This window comes from Sceloporus undulatus, chromosome 7 (genome assembly GCF_019175285.1).
Source record: "Sceloporus undulatus isolate JIND9_A2432 ecotype Alabama chromosome 7, SceUnd_v1.1, whole genome shotgun sequence".
Classification (NCBI taxonomy): Eukaryota; Metazoa; Chordata; class Lepidosauria; order Squamata; family Phrynosomatidae; genus Sceloporus; species Sceloporus undulatus.
This window is the reverse complement of record NC_056528.1, coordinates 36,740,652-36,766,503: the sequence shown is the minus strand read 5'-3', so window position 1 is coordinate 36,766,503 and position 25,852 is coordinate 36,740,652. Positions and strand designations below refer to the sequence as shown.

At 41.1% G+C, this 25,852-nt stretch overlaps 1 protein-coding gene across 1 annotated transcript in view; it reads left to right on the top strand.

The window, feature by feature from the left end:
* The window catches only part of IL1RAPL2 (interleukin 1 receptor accessory protein like 2), a 464,513-nt gene extending 439,616 nt beyond the window's left edge, over positions 1–24,897 (top strand). Inside the window, exons 8-11 of the mRNA XM_042477717.1 lie at positions 2,957–3,102; positions 10,610–10,753; positions 13,586–13,756; positions 23,207–24,897. Of these exons, the coding sequence (XP_042333651.1) occupies positions 2,957–3,102; positions 10,610–10,753; positions 13,586–13,756; positions 23,207–23,907 (1,162 nt within the window). The 3' untranslated portion in view covers positions 23,908–24,897. The remainder of the gene's footprint in view (positions 1–2,956; positions 3,103–10,609; positions 10,754–13,585; positions 13,757–23,206) is intronic.
* The last annotated feature ends 955 nt before the right edge of the window (positions 24,898–25,852 follow it).

Here is a 25,852-nt window from a genome sequence, read left to right as displayed (position 1 = left end):
AGGATTCTGTAGGATGGAGCTACAGCTCTTAAAATAGTGTCCAGCTGCATTATTTCTACAGCGTAGATGCACCAATTTGAAGCTGAAATTTAGTGTGCCAGTACACAAGTATGGAACATAGTAAGGCATATTTCTTAAATGCACAACAAGTAAATGTGTGGCTGTCACATACATGTAAACTCTAACTAAGTGGTGTCACTAACTGTCACTGAACAGGGATCATCAGCTTAAAGTTCCTATTGCATATCTTCCAACATTTCATGGAAGAGAACCAGGACATTTATGGCCAAGGAACATCATGGACAAGGAGGAAAAAGTTATTAATGAGGAAGTAAACATGAGCTAGGAGAAGATGTGGCAGCAGTTTGCTTTTGCTTAGTCTCCTGGGAAAGGCAAGAGTCTGCCTTCTCCTATTCTTCGCCATTGGTGAATGCGAATTAGTTTTGCGTTTTGAACTCAGTTTGCACCAGTTAAAGTAAACTGAGGCAGTATCCAGACCGGCGCAAAGTGCCAGCCTCAATATGTGCTAGGGTTGCCTTGGGCCATCCTTTCCAGATGCCCTGCAACCCTAGCACATAACCGTGGGGTTGTAATGGCGGCGCCCTGTCTACATCACGGTTGCGCCGCAGCCAAACAACACAACACAGACGTGACATCCTGGCGCTGCTGTAGGGTGCTTGTGGGGTCCTTTCGGCGGCACCAGAAGGAGTTCCGTTTTGGAGCTCCTTCCGCCACGTGTATCGCTGGCACAGTCTTTAAACGGCCGCGCCAGCAATACAGAGAGAAAGTGGTGGGTCGGAGCCTCCAGGGCTGCCGCTGTGGCAGCTGAGCCCCGATCCGTTGGGGAAAGGGGCAGTCTGTATCCCACCTGAGTAAGGTCAAAGGAGGAAGGTGGGAGGAGGAGAGAAAAACTGGGATATTTTAAAAGCAGCTGAAAAGTAGGACAACAGAGGATTAATTGAGACTATCGCTGCCAAATCAGGACAGTTGGAAGATATGCAGTTGCACAATCACTTCTGCACAATCACTTGTCCAGCCTTGTGGAACTGTGTGAATGTATATTTCCACAACACACATGCTGAACAGGATCTTGACCTATATTATGGCCTACCTGGTTTGTAAGAACACCATTTAGATTGTTATTTTTGCTTTGGGCCCTGAAAAGCCTTGGTGTTGCAGGAGACCATCCATCTTTCAGATCCTATTGCTACCGGAAGAGCAAATCAGCTCCCTGTGTGTCATGGCATAGGGTAACTGCACCCAGCATTATCTGATAAAAAGGTACCTAAAGCCAATGAAAGAATTACATTGATGTGAACCAAAGGGAACTGGTGACCTCTTTTCAGCCATGTACGAATAGCCACTGTATGTGTAGTTTCTTCTGGAAAGAAAACCCACTCAGATGACCATCTGGCAATTACCTTCTAATAAGGACACAATTTTCTCTTCATAGCTGTTGCCACTGTGTAAAGTTGTCCATCTGAACATGTCCATGTTGTGAACAAGCCCCCAAACTGCTAGGCATGGCTGAACTGATACAAAGTTTAATTTGCAGCTGTACAATCTTTTGAGGTGCCAGTCTAATACTCTCTTTGCTTCTTCTTCCCCTGGGATTTTGCAATGGAAGAAGCAAGACAATTTTGCAGGACTGTTCTGTTAATATCTGCTGTAACACTTTTAACTTCCCTTCTAACACCATACCACATCTGGTGCTGAAAAATGTCCACATGGAATTTGATGTCCTAAAGATCATTCCCAGGTTCACTGGCAAGTATGCATATTCAGCAACCTAGGCTGCATCTTCACTGCAGAAATAATGCAGTTTGACACCTCTTTAATTGGCTCAGTGCTATGAAATCTTTGGATTTTAGTTTGTAATAACGCTAGAGCTCTCCGGCAGAGAAGGCTACATATCTCACAAAAGAACAAATCTCAGAATTTCATAGTATTGAGCCATGGCAGCTAAAGTGATGTTCAACTGCATTATTTCTGCAGGCAGATATAGCCCTATTTTTTAAATGCCACACACACATCATATTTGGATAGAATTTAGGGAGAGCTTAGAAAGTTATTTTTAAGAAAACTAAATATAATGATTTGTTAAAGCTATCCATTACTGAGTAGTAGTAGTAGTAGTAGTAGTGTAATGCTCTGGGATGCAAAATATTTACTCCTCAGTTATATGACTTAATAATGTGGCTTCTTGCACATCACCAAAAAAGAAAATAAAGGATTTGCATAGAGTTGGTGTGCTAATTTATATGCGAAGATTCAAGACTTTTAAGTCAGATCTAGAGAAGGCTTTCCTCTGTGATAGAGAACTGGTCTCTGTAAAAGAGGACTCGTTGCATTTGTATGGCTTTAGCATGTAGCATGTCATTATATCACCTTTTCTTAAATTCTGAAAGAAGGCACAATATAATTGAAACATAGAATGCTGCCTTATATACTGCCAGACTATTTTGTACATCTAACACAGTTTTATTTATCTACTCAGGATACTTTAGCCCATATTAAGAGGTACTTCTTCAAGTGACCTAATCACCTATATGTCTTGAGTTTAAGAGTGCTGTGTTTCATGGCTGGCCATTGCAGAGGGAATATGCATTCACCTTAATATCTGGTTTGACCCCCTGATTCTAAAGTCTTAGCAGAGAAGGGCCTTTCCCATCAGCACTACAACTTGGTATCCTTTTTTTTTTTTTAAGCAGAGATGTTAGCAATTGAATCAAGAGGCTTCTGCATACAAAACCTGGTGCTCTGTCGTTGAACTATCCCCGCTCCAAATTCCTTGCTTACTTTTTTGCCCGCTGTGAGATTTTCTGCAGTTTCCTTACAGAGTAATCCATGCAGTCTGAGAAACAGAGAGAGGGGGACTTTGAAAAGATTCCATCTGTCTTCAGTTTCAATGCCAATTTAAACTCAACAAACCCTCAGCTTTTGTTCTTTCCTTTAGGCTGCTCAAAGAGCATCTTGGAGAAAAAATCGTGGAGCTAACTTTAATCTTTGACGTGGTGAAGGAGCCAGATCTGGCCAATTATACGTGCCACGTAGAAAACAGAAATGGTCGGAAACATGCAAGCATCATTCTGCGTAAAAAAGGTACTTCTTATTCACTTCCATCTTTGCTTTGGTAAAACATAGGGATTTTGATTCAATAAACCTTGTGGTTTTCTTTTCACAGTACATATAAATTAATATCCCTAATTATTTGTTCCAGAGTTGTATTGGCTGAGATATACACATACATCAAGCTTTTCTCCCACTGCAGAAATGATCCAGTTTGACACCACTAACTGCCTTAACTCAATGTCATGGGATTCTGGGAATTGTAGTTTTGTGAGACATTTAGCCTTCTATGTCAGAGATCTTTGGTGCCACAATAAACTACAATTCCCAGAATTCCATAGCAGTGAGCTATGGAAGTTATAATGATATCAAACTGGTATAGTTACGCAGTGTGAATGCAGCCCCTGTCTTCCTAATTTCATCTTCTGAATAACTTCAGTAACTGCCCCTTTCGAAGTCAGCTTTCCCTGTTCTTGGCTCTTTGGCCTATCTCCCATGACCACTGAGTACTGGCCCTCCTGCCTGGGGTTGATGGCACTTATAGTCAAAAATGTCAGAAGGGTCCCATGTTAATGAACACTTAAATCCTGTTTATCCCAATTTCTCCTCTGTCTTATCTGACTCCCACTAATCTCCAACATCATCCCAGAAGAATTTCCCAGGGATGGGCAACCAGTGGCCATCTAGATGCGCAGTTGGTGGCCATCTAGATATTGTCAGACTGCATAATAATCAATGTAAACTGATGGGAGTTGCAATATAGCAACACCTGGTAGAATGCATACTGCCCACCCCTGTTCTAATACAAATGATCAAGAAACCTCCATATCTGTATATCTGGTAAGCATCCTCCTGGACAACAAGCAGGGTATGGCATCCCTGTGCATTACAAAGGAGCATGAAACATAGCAGCAACAGGTTGGAGACATATAAGGATGCACGGCCCACAAAAGTCATAAAAACTCCTTAGAATTGCCATCACCATGATCAAGGTTAGCAGTGCTCCCACTGAAATGGATCAAGTGTGCTACATGTCTGTCAGAGGTTTAAAAAGATATGTTTTGGGCTACCACTTCCAATGGCCATGATGACTGGAGGAGGCTAGAAGTTATGATCCATAAAAGTAACTTTCCCTGCTCTTCCTGGCCTATGCCATTGTCTGCCTGGTATTTTCGTCTGATACCTGTTTGCAGAAAAAGTCCACTAAAGTATACTGCTTCTTTTCCTTTGGATCATACAATTTCCTCTTAAACTTCAGGCTCATGCCAAAATGCTTCCCATTATTTCTTATTTACATGCAGTGTTTCTTAGTACTTTCTTACTACTTTCACAAAAGAGCATGAAATTTGTAATGGTTTAGAACATGGAAGCACCAGTTCATAGCTGTGCATGCACAGTTGGAGCGGGGCTAGATAGACATCTTTGGTAACTATCATGCAGAACAACTCAGCCAAGATGACACTTGGTCAATACATGTTTTTAAGAAAGAAAGAAAGAAAGAAAGAAAGAAAAGAAAGAAATCATGACAACTTTCAAATTCAGTGGGAGCACTAGTTGAGATACAGACATCCTTCAGAAAGGCCTACAGACCTGATCCAGCCAAGGATAATATGTAAGTGCTCTGTTCCATCCTTAATTTTCTCCAGACTCTGAACATTTCTGAGTTCCCCTGCCAAAGCAATTCCAGTCCTCCGATTATCACTCCATGGGCTGGGGCCTGAGCAAACATGTACCTACAGACCTGGCTCCCAAAAGATTTGCCATCATAATAAGCTGAACCATCAGATGCAATGTCCGCACTGCACCCCATGGTGTGTCTTCCACTCAACAACTTCCACAGGCTTTTGCTATTTTTAATATATATATATATATATATATTACACACACACTATATAATATGGTCTGATCAATTTATAAAAATGTTTTCCACCCGTTGCCAACTTCCAAGATTGCCTGAACATGCTTCTTTGCCAGGGTCATGCTGAGAGCTGCTTCTCCTGTTGTTGCCTATCTGGCAGCAGCTAAATAAGAAGGAAATTGATTGAGACTTCAATATGGAGAAAGAGAAAACAGTCTGAAGGGCTAAGTTCATGACACGTTACATGCTAACAGACATAACTAAACCCCAAAGTCTTTTTTGAATTTAAACTCGGCATCATGGGAGGTGAACTTAGAACAAAGAAGCAGTGATTTGGTGGGAAGGAATGCATAATTCTTCCCCCTAACCACTCTTTTTCCAAATCCTTCTGTTCCCCAGTGGATTTTCCCCTTTTTGGTGCAAGGATCCTAAAGTGTATTTGCTCCAAGATATCTGCAATATGCATTTAGCCCCTTAAGGATAATGTGAAAGGAAGAAAAAGTGAAAGGGGAAAAAGATAACTACACTTTTAAACTGAACATCTTGCAAGAGGGATAACATGTCTTTCATTTCAAGAGTACAGCCTGATTTGCTCCTGTAGCTCCTGACAAGTTACACTTTGCAGATTAAAAAAAATAAGACATCAGTGTCAGCTTAGCACTTGTGTTTGAGAATGTCTACTTCATGCAAGACAGGAGCAAAGCGTATTTGGGGACTTGATATTCAAAGCAGGGACATTGCTCTTGCATTCTAATCATTTGATGTTCAACTCAATGCTTATCGTCTTCTCTGAAATACGGAAACCACCTGAGTGTTCCAAATAATACATTGCCAGTGGAAAGTCTGCTGTCAAAGAAGGGAAGTTACTTCAAATCAACATGTCAGTTTCTTTTCTTTTCATTGTTAAAAAAATATTTTCAATATAAATTTTTAACACAAGCAATCGAATTTACAAGCAAAATAAATATAGAATGAGAATATAAACAGACAGAAAAGGAAGGGAGAAAGAAAGAAAGAAAGAAAGAAAGAAAGAAAGAAAGAAAGAAGACACAGTAAGACCTGCTAAACTCTGAGCTACAGACATTGGAACTGCATTCTGTAGCCACCTTCTCACTTCACCCATCTTTACATTACTCTGCACCACCAAACATATAGCTAACAAGGTTTGAAGATGCTTCATAATTTTTTCCTCCCACTCTGACAGCTATCAAGATTGGTCCCTGCTAAAGCTATTTACTAACCTGGCCGGGGAGAGTGACACAGATGACAAAGAAGTGACTGGTCTCAGCTGCAAGAGGGAAAGAACCTTCTTTCTCTTCCCCTTGTAGCTGGAGCTAGCTGCTTTTTCATTATTTGAGTTCCTTCTCCTTTTTCCTCTCCCTCCAAGGTAAACAGTAGCAACAGCAGCCTCCCTTGACAGATGTGGGAGAAGGTTTGGGTTATGGTGCCAACAGAATAGCAATAGCAAGTATATTTCTATCCCACTCTCAATGCACTTATGTACTCTCTAAGCAGTTTACAATAGGTAAGCTAATTGCCCCCAACAAGCAGGGTACTCATTTTAGCACCCTACAGAAAGATGCCAAGCTGAGTCAGTCTTGAGTCCCTGGCTGGTATTGAACTCAAAACCTTGTGGAGTACAGGCATTTAACTACTGTGCCACCAGAAAACACACATGCACATAACTTAGAGTCAGTGGCATCACAAGGGGGCTACAGGAAGTGTGGACCACACTGGATGGCACCCCAGAATTGGGGCGACACTTGGTCAGGCTCTCTTCCCACTTGGGGGAAGTGAGAAGGGGGTGGTTTTGCTTTTTTTTCTCTCCACTGAAGCCTAAGCATTTTTCTTCCTTCTAAAGAATTTTGGTACTTCTGAAATGATGACCTTATCTCAATACTTTTGGTACCCCCCCCCCCAATTTATAACTAGATTTTGACTACATATAGCAGTGTCATTCTGGACACTCCTGGAAAAAGGGCCATCATAAACAACTTGGGCTTACTATAAATATGTAACTACTGGGGATCTGAGGCTCTCCAGATTTTTGATGCATAGGAGATTATGCGAACTTCAATCCAATATCTAAAGATAACAGTTAATCTAAATCTAATTTAACCTAACAAAAATAGACTAATTTAATCAACTGCAAATTAGTAAGTAAATACTTAAATAAGTTCCACTGATTCAGTGTTTCTCCTCTAATTGGAACTAACAGTTGGATTTAAGCCTCAAATAACTGAAGGGTCATAGATTCCCCATCCTTAGTGTACACTATATGACAATGTTCCTGGAAATTGCAGGTTCCATATACAGTTTTTGTTAGACCTATTTTTCCATCAGTGTAACTCTTTCCCATAAAGGTTATCACTACATCATGTGGCAACATGTTCCACAGATGAATTATGCTTTATCTCATACAAATAGTCTGACTTCTGACCAGAAAATAATACTGGCTTCTGTGGCCATTTCCAGGAAAACACTTTTATCTCCCAGATACAATTAAGATTAAGAAGTCTATACCCATCTGTTTTTTTTATTCTCTGATGCCATGATATCTTGATAACAAATGATATCCAATCATAAATTACAGGAGCCAAAGGATTTGCACAATGAAAAGTTGGCTTCCAGTCTTGAATAGCTGCCTCTCTGTGTGTGTAAATTTCAAAGTTCAGCTGATGATATATAAACTCATCACATCATCTAAGTTTTTAGAAGCTGTATGCTTTCCCTTTTCATTCTTTACATCAGCAGAGTTTTATTCCTCTCCCCATACTTATTTATCATGGCAGTAAATATCAGCAGTGACATCGAGTGTAAATTAATACATCTTCTCTGAAGTATCTCTTCTAGTATTAGATTGGCTCTTTGTTAGTTTTTAAATGGGCGGGAGAACTGCAAGGTTAAGAGCTTCGGGTTCTTTACACTTTATTTGAAATGGCATTTCAGGCTGTTAACAAGTGCCTCCCAGTGGCATGGAATTATGGGTATAATGAATCATGTCGACTGTCGGCAGTTGTTTGCAACTGGAGCAGAGATGAATTGGAGGACGGTTTTGTGAACATTTTCATGACTCTCCAGAAAAAACCCCACCCACCCCTGTAAAAATCATTCTGCCATTTGTGATTTTCCAAAGGCACTCAGAAAGGTGCAACAATATGAATGAAAGAGAATGGGAGGGAAGAAGGAACAGGCCCTTTTGCCATGGCAGCAGGGAAGATATTTTCATGTTTTCCCATGCTGTAGTGACAATGAATCCTCTTCAATGCAAGATAGTGAAACAGAGAGCATAGGCCAGATGTGTATTCAAAGATGGGAGCTTGTCTTTCATTATGGCTGTCTCATTGTGCTTCTTGGAAGACTTGTTCACAAATCCTTCCTATTGCACTGACTGAGAATTTTGCTTTATTGATTGACTAACTGGTTAGTTGAACAATAACCTTTACATATTATAGTAGAGTTAGCATGATGTAGTGGTTTGAGCATTGGACTCTGACTCTGGAGACCAGGGTTGAAGTCCCCACTTAGCCATGGTAACCCATTGGATGACTTGGGCAATCCACATACTCTCAGCCTCAGAGCTTCTTCTGAGCAAGGGCAAACCCACCTGAAAAAATCTTGCTAAGAACGCCCCAGGATGCATTCACCTCAGGGCCATCATAAACAACTTGGAAACAATGTGAATGTACACTGGCACCACAACAACATCATACTGGATCAACCACTAAAAAGTCCTTGAAGACAATCTGGTGCTTGGAGAGGGGTTTTAGAGTAGGGACAATTCAGTTTTATTTGCCTCCACTAGTGCCACTACATGGCCAAGGCTGATTTATCTCTGTGGAATCATCATATTTGACTAGGACTCTGGGAGACCAGAGTTTGAATCCCTGGTCAGCCATTGAAACCCAATGGATGACCTTGGGTAAGTCACATTCTCTCAGCTCAAGAGGAAGGCAGTGACAAACCTCCTCTGACCAAATCTTGTTGAGAAAATTCTACTTTAGTGATTAAGCAGAATAAACATGAAGCCCAGAATCTGGTGTAGGCAGTGGAAACAGGAGGGAAAAGAGTGTGGACAGTGTGCCCATGTAGGAAGTCAGACATTTCAAGGGGGGAAAAGAACAGGTTGAAGGTAACCAAGATCCTAGATGGTGTTGGCAGAACTTAAAGCTCCACCAGCTGTAACTACACTTCCTTCCCTGTTCCTGCACAATGCTTACTGATCTGGTGCCAGAGTGACTCCCCATCGACTGTTTAGTGCCAGGAGAAGATGGAAGGCAGACAGGAGGCAGTTGGCTGTGTTTCAGCAGCCAGCTACAGGAAACTGAAGTCATTCACCAGGAACTTGGAGGATCCTGGAGATCTAGGATTATGCCTTTTTCTACCTGCCACCAGCTGCTGAAATACATCTTCTAAATAATCATGGAACAGCCACAGATCACTATGTCAGGAGCATGGAGGTTGTTGCAGACGTACTGAATGCCTCCACCTATAATGACCATAAAGCAACAACAGAAGGTATAATTTATATAATATATGCATGTAATAGGGTTGCCAGGTCAGGACTATCTCAGGCCCTGAGAGGCCTTGAGAATGAGGGGGTGACTCCTTGTGATGTCACAGGGGGAAGCCCCTGCGGATGTCATTAAGCATGGCACATTAAGCATCAACCATAGTTGCACAGAGTACCCTAGTCAATTAAAAAACCGCCAAGGCTAACAAATGAAGGCAAAAGTGTATGTGTATGTTTCATGCATCCATTGGGTGACCTTGGGCAAGGCACATGATCAGACGGCAATGACAAACCTCCTCTGAACAAATCTTGACAAGATAAGTTTGCCTTAGGGTTGTCATAAGTCGGACATGACTTAAAGGCAAACAGCAACATTTGAGAGCTAGTGTGGCACAGTGGTTTGAGTATTGGACTACAACTCTGGAGATCAGGGTTCAAATCCCTGCTCATTCATGAAACCCATTGGGTGACCTTGGGCGACTCACACTCTTTCGGCCTCAGCGGATGGCAGTGGCAAATCATGCCAAGAAAACTGAACAAATCTTGCCAAGAAAACTCTGTGAGAGGGTTGCCTTAGGGTCGCCGTAAGTTGGAAAGGACTTGAAGTCACACAACGACAACAACAAGAAAAACAACATGTCCATGCATGCAAGCACAGTTTTCAAGGTAGTGCTCTCACCCTGAAATTCCTTCTCCTCCAGCTGAGGACCCTGAAAACTGGCATTTTTATTCTGTAGTAACTGCCTGAAAGCAGCTTTCAGCCATAGTTAGGACACCCAGCGGGCCCATAACACAAAGAGATGGATGGATGGATGGATGGATGGATGGATGGATGGATGGATGGATGGTTTTCAAAGTGTTGCTCTCACTCTGACTATTCTCCCTTTCACCCTGAAGATCCAAGGTGGCAACCCTACCTGCGTATGTCAGAATTCTGATATTGCTTTCCTTTCCTGCCACCTCTGGACACTCCTGGAAAAAGTGCACCAACAGGATTCTGGCCAGACCTTTATGGTCTTTGGAAGGGGTGGGTAGGATAGATGCTTTATTTATTATTCGTTTGTTTGCTTGTTTGTTCAAAATTTTACCTGGGATGGGATCCAAGGCAGTTTTAAGAGCAGTCATCTTGCATTTTTCTAGCCCAGGCATCTTTTCATGTTTTCTCCTAGACCTGATCTCCAAAATTGAGCTTGCTGGAGGTTTGGGAGCGATCCTTCTGTTACTGGCTTTACTTATAACAATTTACAAATGCTACAACATAGAACTGCTGCTGTGTTACAGACAGACCTTTGGAGGCGATGAAACAATGGACGGTAAGTGGATTTCTCTGAACAGTTTTGACAAATGGCTGTCTCTTAATCCATGGTCCAAAATACTGAGCACTCATTTCACTCTACTAAAATTCACTAAGGACTTTGTAGACCCCAGAGAGAGAGACAGAGAGAGAGAGAGAGTCCATGGGGAAAGTCTACTGCAAAAGCACTGTTGAAATTAAGAGAAATTGTGCAAAACAAACATAGCAGTCAGTAGTCATCCAGAAAAACTACATTTCCCACATTGACTTGCTCCTTGCAATTCATGTTCTGGAGTCCGCATGTTGCTGGACAAGTGCAGAGGTATCTAGAAATATACAAAAGCATTGTATTTTGCACACACACAAAAATCCCTTTTTGTGCAATATACAGTGGCCGGAATCTTGATCATGTCTTACATATGGATCAGTTACTCTGACTGGAATTTCACCAATGTGCAACAACCAGGTTCATTTCAGGTCTCCAGGAAGGGAATTGCATGTGTGATGCCCTTGTACATGCAGGCACACTGTACACATATGCACATTGTCCATGGAGGCACATTGCAAAGTTTACATGCACATTTGGTTGTGCATCCATTTCTATATTAGCTGTTTTGGTACAATTGCACAGCAATGGCACTCAGCACAAGGGTTCTGGAGCATATTTAACTCCACATGCACAGATTTACACTGTCCAATCCCATCATACAATCTGGGGCAATGTTTTGCACAAAAAGCATAGGGAGTTGTGCAAAATATAATGCTTCTGCTTAAAAATTCCAAAATTTCTGGGTATTGCTACTGCTGGTCTTTTCATTGTTGAAGGAGCGGCATTAAATCTCATGGTCATTGAGTCTTACAGTACATCGAGACACTCTTTTCAAGGATGGGCTAAAGACTTACATGCTCCTTGAGGGTTAAAAACTTGGTTTCCTTCTGCTAACCGAACCGTGCCAGGGTCCAGCTCAGCCCCATCCATCATATATCCTTCCTCTCATACAAAAATGTGCCATCTTGTGTGAGTTCCAGCAAGAGCGCACTGGAACACCTTGTTTTCTTCAGTAAGAAGTGGAGAAAAATCAATTCTCCAAATGAGAAAATAAATCCCCGTGTCTTCCCAGAGTCTTCCCATAAGTCATAGCCAGGTGTATTCAATGAAAATTAGGGGAATTATATGATTAGAAGAACATAAATGAAAGAATCAGTTTCCAAGTGGCTATTTAGCTTTCCTTTAATGCAAAGAATTATTTCATTCTTGCTTTCTCTGATTGTTGCCATACACACATAAACCTACACCCACACACAATTATTGTTGCTGATAGAAAATTGGTGTTTTAGAACCATTCCCTGCTTTTGTCTGGAGTATATTAACTGTTTTGATTTTTCATTTTCAGTAAATAATGGTAGATCACAAATATCAGGAGGGCTACGAGCCACAACCATATCTTTTTCCCAATAGGCCCAACAATACTAGGAAGTGATGTGAAAAGGGGGGGGGGTGCCTATTTCTTAAAACAGGCTGTGATAAATGAGTGCATTAAAATATATCTTAAACATTCAGCCTGAATATACTATGTAATCATGCATTAATATGGATGATAAAATTGTCTAATGCATGCAGTTTAATACATTTTATTTCCTGTGTGCTTTATTTCTAAAGGCAGCAATCCTCCATGCAGTTGAAGGTGTTTCAGCCCTCAAATGACTTTAGTCTCACCACCAGCCCAGGTGCTATTAATTGTGAGAGGGCCACCACTGCAATCATGTGAGGACCCTTGTGTCCCCTTGATGCTTCTTTCTAAGTTGAATGGGACCCCTTGAGACCACCTAAACCAACTGAGCTGCCACCCCATATTGATTTCGCACCCCTTTTCCCTATTAACTCAGTAGGAATTTACTTTAGGCTTAGCTTCTATCTTCAATAGTAGCATCACTAGGGTTGGTATCACCTGTTGCAATAACTCATGGCAGGAGAAGGCTCTGAAGAAGGCCAATTGATGACAAGGCTGAAATGCCCTGGGCATTTTAAGAACTAAAGGTTTTTGAACCATCACACAGTACATGGAACTTTGTTTCCTTTTTCTCTTCTGCAGTAACTCCTGGTGTCACTCACTCCATTACCCCATGTTTTTTACTAATTCAAAGATATAGCAATTTTAGTCTGTAGAATCAGTATGCAGAGAGATCTTGTAGCACCTTTGAGACGCATTGAAGGAAAGACATTGGCAGCATAAACTTTCGTAGACTTAAGTCTACTTCCTCACATGCATCAAATATAAGATATGGAGAGTAAAATCCATACGTAGTCAAAACCACCAGTTATGCCTAGGTTTGTCACCAACAGGTTGCCAACCATGATCTTTTCATGTAATAGCTATTTAAGATGGCTCTTTCAAGCCTTCTGGCAAACAAACTGCAAGTCAGTGACATGTGAGAGGTAGGTCTATATCTGGTGGCTTTTAATTTATTTATTTATTTAATTATTTATTTAATCATTTAACTTCTATCCTGTGTTTCTCACAGCAGAGGAAGTGTGCTTCCTTTTTGGCAGGCAGTCTTCAGTTTACAAGCTGAACGTTAAATGAGTCCTCCAAAATGCTGAACCCAAAATAGATTTAACACCAAAAGGTGACTCCTTTAAAGTCTGGACTAAAATCGGAAGTGGATTCACTGCCCCCCTGATAGAGGACCCACCAGCTGCCATAGTCCTCTTGCTATCCTCTAGGTGGCCACCCAGCACTATTCTTCATTGCTTTGGTGCTACAAATGGACACAATCCTTTTTTAAAAAATGTCAAAATTAGGCCTTCTTTTTCTTCACTTTGAAATGTGATTTGTGACTTTATTTACAGACAATAAGGAATACGATGCCTATCTCTCTTACACGAAAGTGGATCTGGACACATTAGATTGTGATAACAGTGAAGAGGAACAATTTGCCCTTGAAATCTTGCCAGATGTTCTGGAGAAACATTATGGATACAAGCTTTTCATTCCAGACAGGGACCTGATCCCTACTGGGAGTAAGTACCAATAAACTTGGGGTTTGAGACTACTGATCTGATACTGCTAAGAAGGTGCCTGGGCAATTTAGGAAGGTGTAGTCCCCCCAAAGTGACATCTCCAAAAAATGTTTTTACTAGACATAGACCTTGCCATTCACATTATATGTAATTCCTATAAGAATGCCTTTCCCGCAATTTCTGGCCTCACTTTTTGATTATAGTTGTGTGCATATTCCCTTCTGTGAAGCCTGACAATGGCCATGCTGCCTGAAAGATTCTGGGAACAGTAGTCCAAAAATGTTACTTATCTAAACTACAAAAGAGCACCTCTGCCATTAGACTCCCATTTGTTTGGTGGTGGCTGCTGCTGCTCACATGTTATATGTTCCAGTCTTTCTGTATCATACTTTCCATAAAACTGTGTTTATGGAGTGGCAGACCCAAAGCAGCCAGTTAGGCCACTGCATGGGGATGACACCAGAAATATTACCACTGCTTTCCACCCCTTGCCCCTTTCTCACATACAAAAAATGTCTTACTTCTTGCTATGATTTGTATAAACACCTGGGGTACCATTCTCTTTCTGTTGGTGATAAATACAGTTGCCAGGGCTTCTCCTCTACAGCAGAATTTTATGCCAGGATTGTTGGTGGTTTTGCCAAACTGCATGACTCTGTTTAATAGTGGTACCTAGTCAGTGCCAATGTAAACATGGGCCAAAATCCTAGACATTTCTAGTGTAATATAAATGTACACAAAGATACTACACCACAATGGACACCAAGGCCTTCAGATCACTCATTGCATGATGGTCAAGTAACTCCCCACTCGCCAAGTCAAAAGTAAAAGCAAGTGGTGACCTGTGTACTTGCAGCTGAACTTAGACACCTGCTGAGAAAGCACAAACAAATTGCTTGTGCAAACGTTTTTACACCAGCATAGAGTCACAAGTTTCTGGCCCTAATACTGCACTTTAGCTGTAGATATCATGGAAGATGCAGAGGATTTGTGCACAAGAAGGGAACAAGGAGGAAAAAAAGACCATGGAAAAGCCATGGATACACCTGATCAGGTAACCATGGTTAAGGAACTGAAAACATTATATGTACACTAAGCCTATGGCAGAATGTTAAAAATGCAAGTAAACATTACAAAGATTGAACATCACTCAGACATTTGTCAGCACTGCAGAGCAGGTTTGTGTACTTCATGATTTGCTATTAAATCTTCTCTAAATTATGTTGAGTAAGATAGCTTCATGATGTTGGCAATATCCCTGGCCTTAATTAACCCTGGATTAATGAGAAGTGTACTCTTTTATCCCCTGAACATTGCAATTAGTAGTTTTGCCATTGAAAGCATACAGAGTACAAATTGCCTTTCTTCCTTTTCTACAGGATTCAGATAAACCAATAACTTAATTTCAAGAACCGAGGGAAGAGAACTTGTTAAAACATATTATTGCTAGGGCTAGAACAATAGTCTTCACATCCATTCAGTGCCAGTTTTCTGTGTCCATCCCATGTCTGTAAGTGCATTCTCTTTTATTCTGATGCACAATATCAATGTAATCCTCTGTGATTTCCAAGGGATCCCCAAGAGATCCTGGAAGATGCATTTCTGTTGTGCATTTCACTACGGGAACATAGCCAGGCACTTCTTGTCCACTCCTGACCATGTCAGAGGAGTCCCATAGGAGGATGGGGAATCCAGTGGGAGAGGAGACAAGGCAGTTTCTTACTTAGACAGAACTCTATGTTCCATCTCCCCATGCTGGATCTTTACAGCACTTCCATAATGGCATTTGCTTACAAGTAAATCCTCTTGAACTCAGTGATGCTTCCTCCCTGCTAAGTGTGTTTAAGATTGCAGCCATAAGCCTTTAACAAGAACAGGAATCCAGGAGTTTGATCTTAATCTTGGGGGGCAAGCTTTGTCTTTTAACCTTCTCATGTTGTGTCACGCCTAGCTCTGTGCAGGGAGCTTTACAAATCAAAGATAAAACAAATGGAAGGTATCGCTGTGCAGCACATGAAGCTATTAGGGGAACAAATTTCATATTCCATGTACAGCTGCTGTTTCTTCCAACTGCAATTTTCAAGTTCTAAAAGGAGGCAGCAGGATGAAAGCATTTGAAGTCACAAAAAATATTGATGAAGAGAACAAATGCTTTAAATGAATCAGCTTGCTCACAGGTGCCTCAGTAAATGGGATGGCGTTTTCTTTTCTGTCCACCTGTCATTCAGATGCTCCAGCAACAACTCATAATTTCAGAGAGTCATTAACCATCACCAGATATATGTATGCTACCTGAGAATGTCAGCTCTCTCCCTGCAAGCATTGAGAATTACCCTGTGTATTTTTCCCCTTGGAACTGAAAGGATTCAGTATTGGTTTTTTTGTTTGTTTGTTTGTTTAAAAATTTGATTCATTCATGCAAAATGGAAGGAATAATTAGTCACCCCCTAATAATGACAATACAGACTGTAAATTAAAAGCAAGATGCAAGCCATTGGATTTACAGTAAACAGACCCCCCCCCATATTTCCTGGTGGAAATAAAAACACTGAACACATAAGATGCTGACTTGATGATTCATGAGCAATGCGTCTGTGGCTGTCTATGTTTTAAGGCAATGGCAAACATTTTCTGTACAAATCTTGCCAAGAAAACCCCATGATAGGTTCGACTCAGAGGCACAGTTGAAGGCACATAATAATGACATGTTCTGTGCAGGTATGGCCCTGCCGTTAAGCAGGGTGGAGCAACTGCCCCAGATGTTGAATCTCCTGAAAAGGCAGCTTTGTGTGCCAAAATCTTGTGGATGGATTTTGGTACCATGCAATTTTACTCGGTTGTGTACAGGGCACCATTTGCAGTTCTGAATTATGCAGCAACATAGACTGCCCATTGGTGAGATGCACTATTACCAAATACCAAAGTGAGAGACAAACCATGTGAGCTTGAGGATTGCCTTCATGCTCTACCTCTGGGCTGCTGAAGGTACACTTTCTCTTTCCCTCCCTGGGAAGCCCATCTCCCTCCTTACAGGGCACCATCTCTACAGCTGGGGGAGTGCAAGAGTGGCAGTCAGAATCCTGCTGTTCCTGCTCCAGACTCCAAAAGACCTCCTCCTCCTCCTAGATATCTAAGGGACCTCTGAAGATCCTAGAAGGTCCAGGAGAATGCATACTTCTTCATGCATCTGGCTGGAGGAACAGCAGCCAACTGCAGTTTTACAGTTAGAGAGTTGAAAGAGGTGCTGTTTTCCCTAATCTCCATAGATCCATGAAAGGAACGTCCCCTTTCATCACCCAGCTGCAAAACTGGACACAACCGCTGCTCAGAATCCCCAGTTCTGTGACCACTAGATGGACCTAGGACTGACTGTCCCCCTCTGGGGTGTTTACAGCCCAGTGTGCCTCCATAGGCAGTGCATTGGGCCATGTGTTCATATACCTGTCCACAGTTATTGAAACTGGCTGCATTTTTCATGATTGGATTTCTGAGACCTTTACTGCAAGGGCCAGGATAATCTGGGGACAGCCCAAAATATCCTGGCCAGACCTGTTCCCCTTACTTGTACTCCATTCCCATGCTGCAGTGGCTGTCTCCATGGATGTCCTGCTGAGCCATGTCAACACCACCACCACCATGGGTCACTCATTTCTGAAGTGAGAACAAAGCCTCTAGCCTTGATCACACAGCTGGGCACCTCATTCTGACCTCAAGGCAAGCAACTCATGGTGATGGCAGATGCACTGGGCAGCTCAGTGGGATGCCCATGCAGACAGCCACCACAGCAACAGAACAGATAGCGCCAGAGCTTCCTGAAGTAACAGTTTTGTTTTTTAAAAACATTTTCAATCCTTGATTCTGGTGCAGACTGTGTTGGACATGATCCAGATTGCTTATACCAGAACTGGGGTTTGGGATGTGCTTTGTCCAAAAAAGGTGATGCCAGAATGGAGGTGGGTGGGCAAAACAGGCCTTGTGGCCCATGCAGACAGGGCCTCCACCTACAGTTGCTTGCTATTGCATTGGATCAGGACCTATGTCCTATGCCAATCCTCTGAGAACTTGAAAGTTGTTGAAACACAGTATTTTAAGCACAGATAAACTGTGCTTATTGGTTTCACCAAGCTCTTCTGGCTATCTCAAAGAACACTGTGTTCAGAAATGGCACTAACTTCTTCTTCACACCAGTAACTTGATTCTTCCTCAGACAGGAAAGGTTAAAGCTTGTGAAACTGTGGCCTTTGGGCCTGGTCTCACAGGCCAGCAAAAACAGTCTCCTGTTGTGTCTGTTTGTTGTTGCTTGTGGGTTTGGTCAGGGTGACAAGAAATGGGGGGTGTCCATTCTCTCTACTACCTTTGGGAAGTCTTGCAAGAAGAAGAGCAGCAGAAAGTAGTAAGCTTTCAGTTCCGACTGTAATGTAAAAGGATTGAACAGCCTTAGGAAAATGCATGCTGGGCACAAGCCTCTAGTACTTACTGTGTCTGGAAATGTATTTCGGCTTGTATAAATTAGTGTGTTGTAAATGCAAGCGTGTCTATGAATTACTCAGCTGCAGTCATGGAATGCTAAATCTTGCATCGGAACAAGGACGGACGGACGTTCATGAAAAAATTGCAACATGGAGTGTTTGTCTTTGGTCTTCCCACCAACATACTTCATTCCCTTCTTTCTTACATACGAAGAGTGCTGAAAAACCAAATTAAGGCTGCAATCCTATGTACACTTATCTGGGAGTGTCATGGTTTGAATGTTAGACTAGGAGTTCAAATCCCTGCTCAGCAATGGAAAACTACTGAGTGATGTTAGGCAAGTCACACTCTCTCTGCCTCTGAGGAAGGCAATGACAACCCCCCTCTCCCAAGAAAATCTTACCTAGAAAACTTTGTAATAGGTTCACCTTAGGATCACCATAAGTCAGATACAACTTGAAGACACTCAACAAGAAGTTCCACTGAACATAGTAGGCTTTTTCTAAATAAACCTTTCTAGGGCTTGAACTGTTAAACTTCACTGGGATTGGGGCAGCAACAGGTACATTACAGATGAGGCTGTGATTGGACTCTGCTAATAGCTAAGCCACAAGGATGATCAACCATGCCATATATGTGACCACCCTATATTTTTCATCCTCATTTCGTACATACCTCCTGCTTCTGCACTATTGTTTCGAGAAAGCATGTGAACCCCTAAAAGCATGTCCGTACCCAAATCTTCCTTTGATCCCTTCTATTATAGGGCATTAAATGAGGGTTGGAAGTTTTCGGTGCCATGTTTCTTCTCTGGGGGAGGAAGTAAATCAACATAGGCAATTTGCTCTGCGTTATGCCACATGGTGGTGTCAATGTACATTGTATTCAAAGTAGCTAGAATGCAAAAGAGAAAGAAGGAGAGATCTTTGCACAGAAATTACTAATTAGAAAGACAGTCCAAAGCGTGAAAACTTATATCTGCTCCAGAACTGATCTTCAAACTGAGTATAATGACTCTGAAATTCATCAAATCACTGTCAGACATATTGATTTCCTTCTAGATTCTTTGCAATTGCTTACATTTATACAGAGTTGACTATGAATTGACATGATATTGCATACTTAGAAGCAGAGCTTGGAAGTAACACCTCACCAGTAATGACATTATCTGTAATGTGCAATTTTTGGAGAATAACAGGAAGTACTTTACTTTTTTAAAAAAGGAACAAAATGACTGATCATCATTTTTAGTACAGATTGAGTCTCACTTATCCAAAATGCCTGGGACCAGAAATGTTTTGGGTTTTGGATTTTGGATTTGTGCGTGTGTGTGTTTGCATATACGTACATCATGAGATATTTTTAATGAGATATCTTTTGACCAAAGTCAAAAACAAAAATCATTTATGTTTCATATGCACCTTATGCGCATAGCCTGAAGGTAATTTAAAACAATATTTTAAAAAAGTTTTGTGCATGAAACAAAGTGTGCATACACTGAATCATCAGAAAGCAAAAGCATCACTGTTTCAGCTGCCCATGAAAAAAAGTTTTGGTTTTTGGAATATTTCAGATTTTGGAATTCTGGATAAGGAAGACTCATCCCTGTATAATGATCAGTGTATCATTGATACTACTAACACATTGCTGTTGTGAAGGATGCATTTTTATAAAAGAAATATTTTAAATAATTTAAAAGTAACTCAAATGGAGCATGTTAGTAACATGCCACTAACAGCGTCATTTTAATAATGCATAAAGTTAATGAGTTATGTTTGCAGAAGCAGTAAAAATCAAATAACTTTTTGGGAAAATAATATTCCAAGCTCTGCTTACAAGTCTCCTATGCCAGTCATTTCCAAAACAATGGTATAGATATATTCAGGTTTGCTACGGCTGGCCAATGACCTGCTTTTTCAATAACCATCACAACCAAACTGCATGTGGGATGAGTTCCAGCTGGAACAGCCCCTACAATGTGCCCTTTTTCTTCTGCAGGCTCTTCTTCCAACTGGTGCCCCTATCTTTCAATGGAAGGAGAGTTGAAAGAAGTAAGTAGAGTAGGACTTCTGCTAGTCCTCCTCTCTGCCAGGGGGCATGGGTGAAGTGGGAGGGAGGCCTCTCTATCTGGCTCTATTTATCTGCCGATCCCACCCAACCTAGGGGGTAATTCAGCTGTCTGGGTGAAGATTTAGTTTTAAATTTTTCTTTTCCAAATGTTTGTTCAAAAGATATCACAAACAAAGCTGTTCCAGTATGTTGAATCTTAGATGACACTTGTAATTGCCTTTGCAATTGGAGAAAGAACCAAGTACGGTTGGCTGAGCTGCTCCTACTAGATTCTAGTTCATATTTGATTCTTTCCCCAATTCTGTAGGAATTTCAATATATATATATATATATATATATATATATATATATATATATAAACATTGGGACACATCTATGGATTTAAATTGGCTCATCTTCACTGGCAACTATGGACAATATTATTCCCAACTAGAATAGTCTCAGTGAAATCAGTGGGAATTACATAAGTGGTGACTGACCAGTCCCATTCATTTCAATGGATCTACTCTACTTGGATCCAAAGTTAGATTAAGTGCTATAGTGCAGCTAGGAACCTTTAATAATTTTTTCAGTATCCTTACCTCACAGTATCTACCATTTAAAACAACTATCAAACTATATAAAACATATGTTGCAGTGTAGATGTGAACAAATGTCTCTTTCACACTGCACAACTACAGAACTTTGATATTACTTTAACTGTCAGGGCTGCATCCTACAGGATCCAGGGATTTGTAGTTTGGAAAGATACTAGAGTTCACTGGGAGAGAAATCTCAATACCTCATGCAACTACAAATCTCATTGCAGCTAAGGTGGAAAGAGACCTAAATCAATAATGTTTGAGTTCTAAAATGCTGGAATGGCAAGAAGGGATAGTATCTGTCACTAGTAGTTGGGTATCTGGGGTTTTGTATATATTGTAAATGGGAAGAATTCAAGTCTCTTTTCTTTGCCCTTCAATCTATTTCATATTAAAAATAGATTGGAAATATGTCACCAGATCACCTGAGAACAGCGCCTTCCTCTTTCTGTGCCCTATCTTGGGCAAAGAGGCAAGAGCAGTTCATAAAGTATCTGTCAAGGATACTGTCTGCATTCAAATTGTCCAGTAACCCCACCCTGACCACATCTCCACTGTAAATATGCACACCTTGAAACATCATCATCTTATGTGTCTGTCATAGAATTTTAACAAATTGTCTGAGCATTCTAAGGTACCTGACTAATTCACCAACACTTTGCTTCCATTTTTAATAGTCTGTCTCAGATATATGATCCACAACTAGAGCCATGTGTGTTCCGGGGCTTTAAAAAATAAATCAGCCTTGGAAAGACATTACAGACTTAGTAGATCCTTCAGTTTGAAGCTCTGAGCAAATCGCCTGATCAGTAGTAGATCCAAAAGTGTCCAGTTCGACATTTGGTGGCTTCCAATGTGTAGGTAGCTGGGAAGCTAAAAGCAGCAAACCTCAAGGGAAAATAAGGGTCCAAAAATCAGAAATAGTGAGAAAAAGACCAAAAATGTTAAATCTTCCTTTTCATAGTTTTGGCCAGCTGGCTTCTTCCAGAATACTCCATTCCATTATTTCCTTTTTCTCCCCTTTTCCTTCATACAGTTAGTCCACACGCCATGTTTGAGTGTGCTCAGTTGTCACTATTTCATTTAGCACTCTTTCTTTTAAAAAACACATTTTTCAGAGGACATCTTTAAAATGTATGGCTTGCTGAAGCCTGCTAATTCCTGCTTCTTGTATGTAGAGAGAGAGATTTGGGCACCATAAGAATCTAGACTTTGAGAATTAGACTCTCCAGATGTTTTGGACTATGGCTTCATAGGCAGAAAGCTCTTTATTATTGGCTATGGCTGGGAGGGGTTGATGGGAATTGCAGGCCAAAATATCTATAGGGCCAAAAGTCCCCCATACCTGGTATGTAGAATACTGGTATCTCAAGTCTTAGATTGACATGGAATTTGAAGAATGTTTAGCCAGAAGGGGACACATCAAATGTCATCCTATATGAAAATATTAAGACAGACATTTATAGGTTCCTAGACTTAGGATGTGCAGACATTTATAAGTACCTAGACTTAGAATGGGATGAGAAATCCTATCTCACTGGTCACATCTTATCTGTCACTGAATCTCAGAGATGTAACTGAAAGTTGCTAACATTCTGTCAGTGGCCTATGCAGGCATAGGTCCACTTTACACCTCCCTATGTCTCTTTGTTGTGGTGGTGGTTAGTATTCTCTTCCACACTCTCCCATAACCAAGGCACACATCTCACTAGATTTATAGCCACTGGAATCACCGTTCATTGCTGTTCCATGGCTGGTAGAAAGTGTGCGAGTGAGAATCAAAAGAGTGTCTGGCTATGTCCCCATAACAGTCCATCATCTGTTGAGACTGCCAGCCGACCCCAGCAGATGTCGGTAGATGATACAATCATTTTGTGCCAGGCTACAGAGACTTAGCCAGGCACTTCTCTAACATTCCTCCTTCCATTTTCCACTTGCCATGGAATAGTTGTGGGGGCACTGCAGTCGCTCAACAATAAGTCCAGGGAGTGTTGAATGGCTGGTTTTATAGTATTTCCACATGTACCATAAAGAATTTCAGGCTCAGCCTGTTTCAAGACATGTCTCTGATACTCACACTTTTGATGTTTGTTGCCTCTCAGCTCCTGGGTTACCTCAGGAAAAGCCTCATCCAAAAAACTGGAGATGCTAAATACTCAACAGATTCAAAATCATTGTTAATAAAGTGCACAGAAGGTCCTTTAAATGCATAAATCTGGAGCTGGTTAAGGAGGAATAGGATTTGTTTCCATTTGAACTGCAGGGTCAACTTCGTATGTGTAGTGCATATATTTCTCTATTTTACTGTCTCTTTTCTTACAATTTGCAGCATACCTTGAAGATCTCACAAGATGCGTAGAACAAAGCCGCAGAATCATTATTGTACTAACTCCAGATTATGTACTCAGGAGAGGGTGGAGTATTTTTGAGATGGAAAACAGACTCCATAACATGCTCGTCAGTGGAGAAATCAAAGTGGTTTTCATTGAGTGCGCTGAATTAAAAGGCAAAGTAAATTACCAAGAAGTAGAATCTTTAAAGCACACCATTAAACTCTTCTCAGTTATCAAATGGAATGGTCCCAAAAGCAACAAACTGAATTCTAAGTTTTGGAAGCGCTTGCTGTATGAAATGCCTGCGAAGAAAAAAGAGGTTTTATCTCGGCGTCAAGTCCTGGATTCTGCCGAACAGGGTCTCTTTGGGGATCTCCAAACAATGCCTTCCATTGCAGTTACAGACACCTCTGCCACTATGGTTGCATCGCAGGCAGACCTGGGCGATTATCAACAACCCGATTCAGTGCAAACAAGACATTATTGCAGAGGATATGAGTACAACATGCAGTCTGCAACCTTGCCATTAGCTGCCATAAGCAGTAACCACCACACTTACTGTAACATACCCCTGACACTACTCAATGGACAGCTACCTCTTAATAGCAGCATGAAGGATGCTCAAGAATTTCATAGGAACAACCCCTTGCTACCATTGTCAACAAGGGAGCTCAGTTTCACCAGCGACATATGGTAGCAAAGTCCTAAGCAGTATGTCACTCATTGGGCGTCAATGAGACCAATCCTTAAAAGACCTTGAACCCATAACATCAGGTGCCAAAATATTTTGCCAAGTCACTGACAACTCACTTTTATACTTGAACCTCTTTGTTTACACTTCAAAAATTATTAACAAGGGGGGAAACCTACTTTTGTAGCTCACAGATAAGTTCATATCTTTTAATGTACAGTTTTATTGCTTCTTTACATTTAAAAAAAAGAGGGGGCACTGGAGAGTATTTTGAAGTAGAGCTTACAGTCCGGTCATGGATTGGCATTCAGTGTTATATATGATAGAGTAAGACTTCATATTTATATATTAGTACTTCCGAAAGCGGAACGGATTTCTGTCGCTCTTCCCAAGGAACGTTAGATAGAAAAATACAAGTCACAGGGTTTGAAACCCGACAAGCTACAAAAGGAAGCACTGTTGTTTCAGATCATGCCTGGAGGACCCATTCCCCCTGAAGGATATAATGTAGGAAATCCTTCCTGTAAGATTGTCACTAATACAAAAGATGATCTAGGCGAACCTCTGTGGTGGTAGCCTCCTGTGTTCACTCAACAATTTCTGTCATTGGAAAATACATCACCCACTTAACATCATCCATCATTTTGTGCTCAAGATATTCCTTAATTCTACCTGACAGTTGCCATTGTGTTTTTCCTCAAACAAGTTTGACAGCAATTTAGTTTCTGTAGATTTTTTTTTAAAAGCTTGTTTAAACTGGCTTTGCAGGTTTCTATGAACTTTCTTCCTTTTACATTTTATGTACCGGTGGGATCGTCATGTTGTTTAACTGACCGGTGATTTGAACATTTCTTAAGCTTCTTGACCTTGTAAGATTTGTATTAATGCTAATGTAAATTTTGCACAGGGTTATTATTATGATTTTGGTTTTTCGTGTTACAACTGACTGATTGGCATTTGACAGAAACTGTCAGCAATAGAAAAAGAGAAATACAGCAATACTCACAAACAGAAATGCTGAATTGATCAGATTACCAATGGTATGATTTCAGTTGTTTTGATAATCACCTAAAATAGCAGAGGCTTTAAACCCTGTTGATATACATCAGTGAAAGGTCCTGATGAAAATCCTATTGTATGGTTTTCAGTGGGACAACTAAGATCATTAGATTCTATGATTCTATTCTGTGATTAGTTACATAACAAGAATATGGTCACTAGTGAATTCTAGCTCCATCATTTGAACTTCCATATGTTAAGAGCAGGTTGATTAATTGGACGGGTCTGACAGTGAGGCTGCATCCTACACCATCACTGACTCTTTACCAAGGGCAGGCCATGTGGTCCTGGAAATAAGATGTGGATGGTCCATCAGGCCACAATGGTGCTAGAAACCAGATGTAGATGGTACATCAGAACCATGGTTCTGTATATAACATGTGGATGGTCCTTCCCATGTTACTACTTTACAGCTGAAAGGAAATTTTTCAGAAGACATGCTTTTCTGAGAAAATTTCTGAGATGTTCTCTCTCACCTAAAAAAAAGGGGGGGGGTCACTTTTCAGAATTTCCTCTGGATATTTTCCACCATTTATGTCTGTGTCAGAAACCATTTCCCTCTCACAATGTCTTGGGACACTACACCTGGAGCATCATGAAGCATGCAAAAGGCCAACCAAGCTGTCCACACTGTTTTCTGAGCCTTCTTTTGGTAGCAGCAACAAGACGAAACCTTAGAGAGGAGAATGAAGTTATGCCAACTACCCTGCAAGAAATAAGCCTCTTCCCGGAGAAACTACTACAGAATTTTTCTGCTCTCCCCAGCAAGAAGTCCCTCCCACACATATATATTCTCTGGCCACAAATACGGTCCAAATCAGGTCTAAATTTTCCACCCTTCCAAGGTTGGTCCTAGACAATGAAATCAAGCCTTCATTGAGATTACAAGACT